At 45.3% G+C, this 12,840-nt stretch overlaps 1 protein-coding gene across 1 annotated transcript in view; it reads left to right on the top strand.

Moving 5' to 3' along the window:
* The first annotated feature begins 3,166 nt into the window (after positions 1 to 3,166).
* Positions 3,167 to 12,840, top strand: part of LOC119354291 — a 32,243-nt gene continuing 22,569 nt past the window's right edge. Inside the window, exons 1-4 of the mRNA XM_037621010.1 lie at positions 3,167 to 3,336; positions 3,846 to 3,943; positions 4,135 to 4,364; positions 5,523 to 5,690. Coding sequence (XP_037476907.1) covers positions 3,240 to 3,336; positions 3,846 to 3,943; positions 4,135 to 4,364; positions 5,523 to 5,690 — 593 coding nt within the window. The 5' untranslated portion in view covers positions 3,167 to 3,239. The remainder of the gene's footprint in view (positions 3,337 to 3,845; positions 3,944 to 4,134; positions 4,365 to 5,522; positions 5,691 to 12,840) is intronic.

Genomic DNA, 12,840 nt, shown 5'->3' with positions numbered 1-12,840 from the left:
TGCTTCAGGAGATGGTCAGAGCAGTCATCCGAGACAATCATGGAAAGTTCATTGCAGCCACAAATGAAAAGATTGATCTTTGCTTTGACTCATTCACGGCGGAGGCAGTTGCAGTGAGGTTTGGAATGAACCTGGCACATACAGTTGGATGCATTAAAATCGTGGCCAACTCTGATAGTTTGGAGGTTGTTGTCGCTCTAATCAATGGTTATTCTTCTTCAGTAGCTTCTGCTATCTTTGATGACTGTTATTTTATGTCGTTTGACTTTACTCGTGTCATCTATGATCATTGTAATTGAGAAAAAATCAAGAAGATCATGAACTGGCTAGGATAGCTAGATTTTCTCCTCCAAATATATGGATGGACACTACCCCCCAGATGTGTTTTTTTGAAAAAAGAGACTTTATTCCTCAAATGGTAGCCATCGTTTGCAATGTTGGAGAGAATAAAGTCAGGGATACGTGGTTATTTCTCTTATTGTAAGCGATGGTACAGTTCTTATGATTTTTTTGAGTAACCTCTGCTAGGCTTTATTGATCAATATTTAAAAAAATAGGTAAAACGTCCTGGTCATGGGGAAGACCTAACCAAACATGCCTCCTCTGATCTAGTAAAAGAGTGTGCCTAGCTAGAGTATATGGTTCAAAGTTTGAGTCTCTTGACTCGTGAACAAAAATACATGAAATGAAAGAACGTTCCCACGGCTTGATGTCCTTGATCACCCCACCGTAGCTCACACCTGTAGCCTCATGAATATGATTTACCACTATCTTGCAATCTGATGCGATATGTATTTGTCGAATTCCAAGGTCTTTCGCAAGAGAGGGCTTCATGACATGCCACCACTTCAAGGGATGTAGGACCAGTCATCCCCCTTATAACATAAATAGAAGAGCCCATGTATACCCCATGTACGTCTCGACAAACAGTGGCTCCTGTACCTAGACAACCTTGGCTTGAAACAACCACATCCACGTTGATCGTGTACTTCCCCGTCAATTTCCAATTCTTTCCCGTTTGGCGCACATGAATAGTGATCCCAGTAGCTCGTACCTGGCCTAGGCGGTCAATTTCAGCCAGCACTGCAAATAAAATTTGTCACCAGTAAATGAGTCGACAAAGGGCTCTCATTAATTCTTTCATGGATGAGCTTCCTCTTCGCTTTCCAGATGGCCCAAAGCATCACTGTCATTTTTATGAACACCCTCATGCGGTAATGCCTCTATCATCGTGAATAGCTAGGACTTTGCATTTGGTTCCCCATTCGCTATCACCTGGTCAAGAAGATCATGATCCACCATCCGCTCCAACACATCGTGCCATGGTACACTCGACCAAGCTATGCCTCCATGAATCTACACTCTCTAGACAGCGCAAGCACTAGTGTTCGACATATTCATATGCATTCGCACATCCTTCGTATGTAGGGATTGATGTGCAAGACGCCATAGGAACACCCGTACCTTGGCCGGTACCTTGGTATTCCATAACATTGTCCAAGCCTTCTCGGTTGCTGAATTGTTAGAAGATTCTGCCCGCTGATTAAGCCAGTCTTCCATGCGCTTTTTTGTGTCCAGTATCATCCTATATGTAGACCGGACACTGAACTTACCAGATCTTTCATAATTTCATGCCCAAAAAATCCTCCATCACCTGGAGACATATAGGGATCTGCATTATCATCTCAACATCGCATGGTAAATAAACCTCCTGAAGCAACTGCACATTGCAACATGCGTTGGGCATGTCAATGAGCTCGAACACCAACTCAGGTGGGTTAGACACCCATGCAACCAGTGCTCATCATGCCATCACGTGGTATCCAGTTATCTAACCATACTTTAGTAGAAGCTCCATTGCCAATCCTTTTAATAATTCCCTGTTTCATAATATCATGACCTTCAATCAGTGATCTCCATATTTGCGAGGGGTGGCTTCCAAGTTGGGCATCCAAAATTGATTCTTGTGGGAAGTTTCAGAATACACACTTAAAGAATTAGGATTATCTAAGATCCTCCATGCCTCTTTTGCAAGAAGAGCCAAGTTGAAAATTTCAAAGTCCCTAAAACCAAGGCCCCCCTATATATTTCGGCATTGTCATCTTCTACCATGCCACACAATATGGTTTCCTTTTTTCTTTGCTTACCCCCCCATCTGAAAGCTCGGATTGCAGAAGTTAAGTGTTCACATAAACCTCGCAATAGTTTGAAACAAGACATGGAGCAGACCGGAATCGCTTGTACCACATATTTTATTAAAACCTCCTTACCTGCAGCAGACACAAGCTTACTTGTCCAACCACGTATCTTGCTCCAGAAATAGTCCTTCAAATACTTGAAAGCCCCATTTTTTTATAGTCCCACTTCAGACGGCATACCGAGATATTTTACATTGAGACTTTCATTAGGGATCTGCAACACATCTTTTATTAGTACGCTAACCGAATCTGGGCAACCTTTACTAGAAAATAGCGCTGATTTGTCCTTGTTAACTCTTTGTCCCAGAAGTCTTAGCATAAGTTTCCAACAAAAGAGATACTTCCTCCACCCTCTCTACATTCGGTTTTAAAAACAACAGGCTGTCATCTACAAACAATAAGTGATTCACAGACGGAGCCGATGCAGCCGCTTTTATACCCCCAAGATTAGATGACTGAAGAGATAATTGTCAAAAAAAAAAGAGGCGCGTCGGTCCGATTTCAAGACTTGCTTTCGATTGGCCTTGTTTCGTGGCCTGCTGAAGGCTGACCCGGACGGCGAGCCGGCCTAAAAACACGGCCCACATGGCCAGATTTGGGCAGGAATAGAGCTGCCGCTCGGAGCATACGCGCATCTTCTATATCTAAATAGCTAGCCCCCACTAACATATTTCTCTTAACATGCAAGCATGCCACCCCATCATTCAACATGCATAGGAAAGGCCCACCTCAACATGCAACTATGCATATTAAAAATCCACTTCAACATGCAAACATGCATGCATGTAAAATTTCATTCTATTATAATATTAAATTTATTTCATATATAATTTTAAAAACTATTATTTTAAATATTCATGTTCCATATAACCAAAATCTCACTAAAATACTGCAAAATATTTCCGGCATCATCTAGTTTCTCAATTCTCCGGTCGTCAAGAGTGGTTCGCAAGTGCTACAGTACAGACTCGGTACCTGAACCCAACCAGACGCCGCCCTCTGAGGTTCCGACCGCGCAACCCCGCAAAAGCTCCAGGAGGCATGCTAGGGCCGCCGGGGACGGTGGACATGGAGGCGGAGCCGGAGGCTGCAGCCGCGCTCGTGGCCTTGGGGTTGGAGCCCTCTGCGTCGCAGCTCGGTGAGCACAGCCCGTCTGTACATACATCCGTGGGATTACCTAATTATCTATTTGAAGGAATGCGATTTGTTAAATTGATGCGGATATCTGTCAAATATGAGGCTCTTCAGAGCACCAGCTCCGTGCTAAGCTCAGTTTTGTTTTGATAAATTTGTCCAATTTTTAGCGGTGCTAGCTATCAGCTATGCTAACGCTGAGCATCCAGACCTAGGAATGGTGGGGATTTGGTACCAAACCTCTTTCTAGGGAGTGGCAGGCTCTTCATTTCGTTATATTGCACTGCCATTTTGTTCCTTTTGGCTGGTAATTTGTCCCGTTTAAAAATGTCAGAGAGAACCTCGAAGGCACTGGGATGCTTGCGCGTCACCACTTTGAGCTCTGTAATTAGTAGTTGGGGTTTTCTTACATGCGGGATGTAGCTTTGAGTTATATCAGTTCAGATAGTTGATGGTGGATTTGCATTTCAATTATACCCAGGATATGACTTGTTCTTTCATCATTCTACACAGATGTTTTCAAGAGCAGACTTCATTTATTGATTGATGGAAATACGAGTGATTTTGATACGTGGGTATCATTGATAAGTTCTGCAGAGGAAACTTCTGTTGTAAGTGATTTTTTATCTTGTTCTAATTAGTTTTTAGTAGTTTAGAACCACTACGCATCACCTTTCCTATTCATTATCATATAACCTCACAAACAAAAGGGAAAACGTTTCTTTTCAAATTTCAACACTTTTGCATGCCAGACCAATGTATTTTAAGCAGCATCTGGTTACTGATGTTTGCGTTCTTCCAGAATGACATAAGGGTTATTAGCTTGGTCTACGATACCTTCTTATTGGAATTTCCTTTGTGCCACGGCTACTGGATTAAATACGCAGCTCATAAAGCAAGGTTATGTACATATGATGATGTGGTGGGGGTTTATGAACAAGCCGTCCAAGCAGTACCTCATTGTACTGATCTTTGGGTCAGTTACTGTGGATTTGCTATGAGTGCGTATGAAGACCCTGCCCTTGTTAGAAGGTAAAGAAGACAGAGATGTAACCTGTTCCTTCTTTTCTCCAGAACCAAATCTCTCTGGATCCTTTCCCTTCTTTTCTTTGTATAAACAAATTTTCTCACAGTGCATTCGCCTGTATGTTTTTAGGATCTCAGGCTATTTAAAGGTTTCAAACCGACAGTACTTCGTGGACCAGCAATCATGCATGCATTTCATGTTGTTTAAATTATAACATTAGGTGGAGATAGAATACAGATTGATCAACTACTAGAAAATAGACCAGTCATGTTTTCCATGTAGTGTAGACTTCTATAATTTGTACTCCCTCCATCCATTTTTACAAGGCCTAACCCCAAAATCAGTTTTTCCAAAAATACTAGGCCGAATTGGCCTCGCGTCGCGCGTGGCCATTACTATGTAGCACACCACGCCTGGCCTTTTCCATCGGTATTTAAGGTTGTGCATGCATGCAAACAGTCCTTACCAATAGTGATGCACATGCATACGAGGGATTAGCACTAAATAAATGGATGGAGGAATTAATAGAGGGGAAAGTGTGGGCCTATGCACTAAATGGAGTTTGCATGCGCAGCCACTTACTGCAATTTGGTTGGCTGCCTAATTTGCTTCAACTTTTGGGCTATTGCCTTGGTATAAGATTCAAAACTTAGACCTTGTAAAAATGGATGGATGGAGCATCATGTTTGTTATGTATTGATTGGGGAAATCTTGATTCCTGAGCACGAGGACTGCGGAAGTAAAGAACCGGGGAAATAAAACAATGTTGAAATTTTGACCTTCTTAAACAAGATGCTTAAATTACTCATCTCTCTATCTGTCTGATTGATTGAAGTTTAAAATTTCATGGTATAATGTTTGTGCTTGGATTAGTATGTGAAACAATGTTACCCAATGAAATTAAAATATACTGTTAAATGGAAAGAGTATACTGTAATGTGTTAGAATATAATATTGATATCTCTTGCAGCAAGTTATAGATGCATAGAATATAATATCGATATCTCTTGCAGCAAGTTATAGATGCACAATATTGTTGAATAAACATCCTTTAATCCGTTTGATACCCCTTTGGTCCTTTTTGTACCAGGTCAGCTCATGATTTTGTTGTTGTTATGTTGCTGTTGTGCCATCACTAATTTTTGCTATGGCTTTTTTGACAGCTTATTTGAGAGGGCTATGTCTCTTGTTGGAAAGGATTACTTGTGTTATCACCTTTGGGATAAGTACATAGAGTTCGAGAATTCTCAGAAGCAGCTGATTCAGCTTGCTACCATTTATATTAACATGTTGAAATTTCCCACAAAGAAGCTGCACAAGTATTATGGGAGGTACATCATAGTCTCTTCATTCCCTCACTACACTACTTTTTTCATTGCCAATGACTCTGGTTTTATGCTCAGTGGAACATTTGCTCGTTGAATTCTAACACGACTGCCTGAATAAATCATGTAACTGTCAATAAGTCGTTGAGCATGTTAAGGGAGTATATTTTGCTCTTCCAGAGGTTAGATTTAGGGTTAATTTGGTTCTTTTGTCAAACGCAGCACTAGCATATGACCTTACTAGGCGATTTTTGCTTTTTTTGCATCGCTGTAGATATTTGGGTCATTGGATTGTATATTTGTTGTAGGTTTGCTTTATCAGGTTTGCCAATTGGGCTAGTATCATGGAAGAGTTTTCTTGCTCAATTAGGCTGATTCAATATATATTTTTGAAGACAAATAGACGAATGCACGGCGCGCTGCTGCAAAAATTTGTATAAAACAAAAACTGCGTGAACTAATCAACCTAGCTAGTGTCTTTACGATTCATCTTGTAGCAAGCTAATTTGGTTTCATATCTAAGCAAAATGTGCACATATGTCGGCTTTCTTCCATGGAGCACAGGAGTGTGAGCTGCATGCATGCGTCTGTTTTCTCTCCGGATTAAAACACACTCTAGGCGTGAGTTACTGCATGCATGCATCAGTTACTGCATGTGCCTGGTGGAGCTGCTCTCAACGTGTAGATTGGATGGCTATTGTAGACTGATCTAGTATATCCAACAGCTAAATTAATTTTGATGTTGTGGCTCAAGGAGAAGGGAGAGAATTCCTAGTACTGGGGCTAGCTTTAGATATTGTAGATAACATTAACTTACATTGTCCAATAAGGTTAGATAACGTTGGCTGGTAGTTAAATTTCAAAAGCTACCTGTTTAATGTTAAGAGTTATATTGTGTTCCATGTATAGCCTGTATATTTTCCCTGTTGTGTGAGGGGTTTCTTGCATATTTACCACACCCCCCTCCCAGGAAATACAAGGTGCATATTTCCTAACATGGTATTAGAGCCTAGGCAATTTTTTTCACATGCGCAATTCGTACAGATCCAATCCCACTCCGCCACCTTCCTTCTCCTCTGGCTGGTAGTTGCTCCCCCCCCCCTGCGCGTCCATGCACGCCTGCATCTACCATGACGTGTCGTGGCTGATTGTTCTTCTGGGTCAACGCCGATTCCCGCGCATAGCGACGCCCACTTGTGGATGGGTTGGGCCCGCCCGCTCAATGTCAAGGTCAACCTCAGGTCTTTTCCTTCCGGCCTGTCACTCACAGAGACATGCACGTATAGTACTTGTACTAAGCAGGCAAGCTGGTTGATCGATTCTTGATGCTGCTCATGTATACTAATTGTACTAAGCAGGCAGGTGGATCGATTATGGCTGCTGCTCCCTGTTGCGATCTTCACGTCCGCCTGCCCTCTGGCTCCGTCTTCCACCGTGGCCGCCGAAAGGCCCTCCCGCTGCCTACCGCCCATTGGGCCTTTGATTTCCTTCCTGTGGCTGACTGCATCTCCCGATGCATCACTGTTCTTCGATCCAGAGGAACGGGAGTAAAAATAGTATTAAAAAACAGGCACAATGTTTTTGTCGGGTATGCATCTACCTCGCTGCCCGCGAACTCTTGATGGTGTTCTTGATCCCATCTCGCACACGCGCCTTTCATCGGTGCTTGATGCTCATCCACATGTGACATCATCCCCTCTGCCGCCCTCCGTAGGTTGTGGTGATTGCCACTCCTCGCACGATCGCACATGGTGATTGCCGTTCTACACTGACTCCTCTCTCAATTTTCACCGACAATGTTGTTGTATATCGCTCCATCGACTACACCTCGCACCCGCCTTCCCTTGGCGCCTGGTGCTTGTTTGGATGCGACATCGTCTTCTCAACCGGCTTCTGCAGACGATATTGGTCATGCTACACAACCTCATCTAGCGGCTTCCACGGGTGGTGGTGGCTGCTCCTCTGTTGGTGCTGCTATGTTGACTATTTCAGCCGTGTCCTTCACTGAGCATGAGATTGTGCGACTTTGCGGCCTGTTGATTGCCTCTGGCTCTCCATTGCCGGGTGCATCTACTTCGACCTCTTCAGTTGAGTAGTTGAGCCCCTGACTGAGTAGGAGATTACGCGACTTCGATGCCTGCTATCTGCATCTTCCGGTTCCCCATCGACATGTTCTGTTGGTTCTGCTACTGACTCTTCTGGCATTGTGAGGCCACCTTCTACATAGGCAGGTAAATCTCCATGGATTCTTGATAATGGAGCATCTTTTCATATGACTCATGAACCATCTACTATGTCCTCTATTCGACCTCTCGATTCTCCTGTTCATGTTCTTACTGCTGATGGTACCTCCCTTTCGATTAAATGGCGGAAGCATTCTTAGCACTTTGTCTTTTCATGTTCGTGATGTTGCTCATGTTCCTCGACTTACCATGCAACTCATTTTTGGTGGTTAGATTATTGACTCTGTTTGTAGGGTCGTTCTCGACTTTGGCTCCTGTTTTGTTCAAGATCGTCACACTGATGCTCTCCTTGGCGCCAGGGCGCCAGCCCCTGGAGCATAAGGGCTATCATTGTTGGGATTGTCTGTTGGATGCGTATTTCTTGGGATGTGACTTGATGATTCCCATCCCTTCTACCCGCATTCATCTTCCTCGATCTTTTTAGTGGAAGATATCTCTTTCCTCACTTTTCTCGACACTCCTATTACTCATGTTGCGCCTTTCTCCATCCGTCCAACCGCTCTTGCTCCTCCGACTGTTGCAGATCCGATGCCGTCATCTCCTATGGTTTCCTCACCTCACTTGTCATCCCCAGTGGCTTCCCCATCTCCATCACCAGAGCCTGTCCCGGTGATTCCTCGTATTCTTTCATCTTCTCGTCAGTATTATACTCATTGTCCATGTGTTGTGGATGCGTCTACTGATGTGCCATCTTCCTCGTCTCAACCTACTTATTGCTTATGTGCTCGCGCGCTTTCGCCTATTGACTGCTATGATTTTTCTAGCGTTGGCACTGCTTTTCTTGAGCTGACTTCTTATCATGATGCTGTTGTTCATCCTGAAGTGAGCTTGCCATGGCGGAGGAGATTGCTTCCCTTGAGAGCACGAGCATGTGGAATCTTGTTTCTCTTCCTCCCCGTGTTCGTCCCATCACTTGTAAGTGGGTCTACAAGGTCAAGACTCGCTCTGATGGTTCTCTTGAGCGCTACAAAGTTCGTCTTGTGGCTCGTGACTCAGTAGGAGCATGGTCGCGATTACAATGAGACTTTTGCTTCTATGACCCATATGACCACTGCTCGCACACTTCTTGTTGTGGCCTCTTTCCGCCATTGGTCTGTCTCTCATCTTGATGTTAAGAATGCTTTTCTTAATGGTGAGTTGCATGAGGAGGTTTACATGCAACCACCACTCGGGTATTCTATTCCTGATGGCATGGTATGCCATCTTTGTCACTCTCTCTATGGCCTTAAGCAAGCCCCTCGTACATGGTTTGAGCATTTCACCTCTGTGGTGACTGTTGCTGGTTTTTTGGCGAGCACTCATGATCCTGCGTTGTTTGTCCACCTTTCTCCTCGTGGTTGGACTCTTCCGCTTCTATATGTTGATGACATGATCATCACCGGTGACGACCCTGAGTACATTGCCTTTGTTAAGGCACGTCTTAGTGAGCAGATTCTTATGTGTGGTCTTCGCCCTCTTCGTTACTTTCTTGGGATTGAGGTTTCCTCTACCTCTGATGGCTTCTTTACTTCCCATGAGAAGTATATCCATGATCTTCTTGCTTGTGCTACTCTTACTGATGAGCGCACTGTTGAGACTCCCATGGAGCTCAACGTTCACCTCTGTGCTTTTGATGGTGATCCCTTGTTTGATCCTATGCGTTATCATCATCTTGCTGGGAGCCTTATCTATCTAGCTGTCACTCATCTGGATATATCCTATCATGTCCATATCTTGAGTCAGTTTGTTTTCACTCCTACTTCGGTCCATTATAGTCACATTCTTCGTGTTCTATGATATCTTCGTGGCGCGATCTCTCACTGTCTTCTCTTCCCCCGCTCCAGTTCATTACAACTTCAGGCCTATTTGGATGCCTTGTGGGCTAGTGATCCTTTGGATCGCCGTTCACTTTTTGCTTACTGTGTTCTTCTTGGTGGTTCCTATGTTGTCGGGAAGATGAAGAAACGGACTGAAGTGTCCCGTTCGAGTGCAGAGGCTGAGTTGGAGCTATGGCTCTTGTGGCGGCAGAGGTAACTTAGTTACGGTGGTTACTTCAGGAGTTTGGTGTGTTTGTTACTACACCTACTACACTCTTGTCCGACAGTACATGTGCTTCAGAGGTGACTTGGTTACGGTGGTTACTTCAAACTAAGCATATACTCCCTCCATCCGGTGAGAAGTGTACATCTAGAAATTTTAGGACAAAGGAGTGGAGTAAAAAATGCATTGGGAAGCTGCAAGCCACCATCTCTCTCCTCTTTAATTACCCAACCTCCAATGAGCTAAGTGCATGTAGAAATTAAGAAGACTATGTATAGAATGCTATTGGTCTTGATTACCGTGGGATGAGAGAAAATACTTTAAAGTGCATTGGGAAGATAGAAGTACACTCTTTTGTGGACAAATTTTAAATCCAAACGTACACTCTTCACCGGACGAAGGGAGTAGGTGTTGATGCTTCTTTTGTGCGCGCTGGTGTGCATGATCATGTTATTACTATTCAGTATGTGCTTTACGAATTGCAGTTGGCGGATTTCTTTACGAAGGCCTAGACTAGAGCGCAACATGGACTTTATCTCTACAAACTCAATGTTGTGGATCCACCCTAGAGATTGAGACAAAACCTTAGTTGCAGATCAGAAATTGTTGATTTTTTTGAAGAATCTATCGATAATTTGGCGATCTATCTAGTGGGACCAGGTCCTAACCGTTCAGATTTACTCATGTTAATGACCTTTTCCAACTCCAATGCATTCATCTACCAATGATGCCAACCAACAACCTTAGTGTCATAGCATGGGGAAAACAAATGTACGCAGATAACTGGAAAAGTTGGAGAGATTATCACTGGTCCTTTGCATTGATCTGGTTACAGAGTACAACTTATACACGAGAGAAGAGGGAGGCGGCCCGAGAGAGTCGGCACGCAGGCCTTGGGCAATCGTTACAGATCCTAAAATCTAGGGTGTGTACATGAGTTACAGTACAGTACAAATATAGTCTAACACCGCCACGCAACCGGAACTCCGTCCGGAAGGACGTTCAGGCTGGAGCGAAACTCGTGATACACTTGAGACGACAATCCTTTTGTAAACAGATCAGCGGACTGTGAGGAGGACGGGACATGCAAGATGCGTGCTTCGCCAAGAGAGACCCGATCACGCACGAAATGTAGGTCAATCTCGATATGCTTAGTGCATTGATGTTGCACCGGGTTGCTGGCGAGGTAGGAGGCACTGTTGTTGTCACAGTAGACCACGGTGGCACGGCGAGGAGGACAACGTTGTTCATGCAGGAGCTGACGTAACCAACAGGACTTGGCGACGCAGTTGGCCATACCACGGTACTCAGCCTCAGCGCTTGAACGAGAAATGGTGGGCTGCCTCTTAGAAGACCAGGAGACCAAGTTGGATTTGAGGAAGACACGGAACCCAGAGGTGGACTTGCGGGTGTCGGGGCAACCGACCCAATCGGCATCGGTGTATGCAACAAGATCGTGGGAGGAAGACTTGTAGAATTGGAGCCCATAGTGAGATGTACCTTGCAAGTAACGCAGTATGCGCTTGATCAGCTGCATGTGGCTGTCCCGAGACGCATGCATGAATAAGCATACTTGTTGGACTATGTAGGAGATGTCTGGCTGGGTGAGGGTTAGGTATTGGAGAGCGTCGGCGAGGCTGCGGTAATGAGTGGGTTTGGAGAGGAGGTGACCGGCAGTGGCAGACAATTTGGAGCTAGTGTCGATGGGCGTGGAGACAGGTTTGTAGTTGAGCATTTTGGCACGGTCAAGGATCTCTAGTGCGTACTGTTGTTGACAGAGGAACAAGCCCGAGGCATTGGGTGTGACATTGATGCCCAAAAAATGGTGGTCACCTAGATTGGACATGGAGAACTCGGACTTGAGGGCTGTAATGATGGTGTGAAGGGTTTGGGTGGAGTTGGCGGTGAGAATGATGTCATCAACGTACACAGGGAGATAGGCAATGCTCGTCCCCCAATGAAGGATGAATAAGGAGGTGTCACTTCGAGCAGCAGTGAACCCGAGAGAGAGAGTGCAGGAACCGCTGAAAGCGAAGGAACCATTGCCGTGGTGCCTGCTTCAACCCATAGAGAGACTTGTGGAGTAAACACACGTGATCCGGACGAGAGGAATCCACAAACCCAGCTGGTTGAGAGCAATACACTGTTTCGTCGAGAGTGCCATGGAGGAAAGCATTCTTGACGTCTAGTTGATGGATAGGCCACGACTGAGAGGTGGCGAGGCTGAGAATGACACGAATGGTAGATGGTTTGACCACTGGACTGAAAGTCTCCTCATAATCCACACCTTCTTGCTGAGTGAACCCACGAACCACCCAGCGAGATTTGTAGCGAGCGAGAGAGCCATCCGCATTAAACTTGTGATGAAAGATCCACTTGCCCGTGACGATGTTCACACCTGCAGGCTTAGGCACCAAAGACCAAGTAAAGTTTTTCATTAAAGCAGAATATTCATCTTGCATAGCTTGTTGCCAATTGGGGTCTTTGAGGGCGGACTTATATGTGGCGGGAAGAGGGGACATGGTAGAAGTGGTGTTGGTACTGAGGAAGAGGCGTCTAGGCATGCAATAGCCAGATTTGGCACGGGTGGACATGCGGTGTGAGTTTCTGGGTGGCTCTATCGGGAGCGCATTGCATGGCAGGCATGGCGGGCTAGGAGTGGTGGGCTCGGAAGTGGAGGGGGATGCGGTGGGCCGGGCGGCAGAAGAACCAGAGCCGATCGGAACGGACTGCGAGGATGATGCGGTGGCAGAGGGGGCAGGCGCGGGAGCCGAGGGTCCACTGGATTGGTGGGAGCCAGGTGAAGTGGGCGCGGCAGGCGAGGGGAATGCGCGTGGGGATCCGCGTGAGCCGATGGGAGGGGATCCGGTGGACGCGGTCGGGGTAGTGGAGGC

Source organism: Triticum dicoccoides, chromosome 2A (genome assembly GCF_002162155.2).
Source record: "Triticum dicoccoides isolate Atlit2015 ecotype Zavitan chromosome 2A, WEW_v2.0, whole genome shotgun sequence".
Taxonomy (NCBI): domain Eukaryota; kingdom Viridiplantae; phylum Streptophyta; class Magnoliopsida; order Poales; family Poaceae; genus Triticum; species Triticum dicoccoides.
Note: the sequence above shows the minus strand (reverse complement) of the source record. Positions and strands in the feature narration are given on the sequence as shown.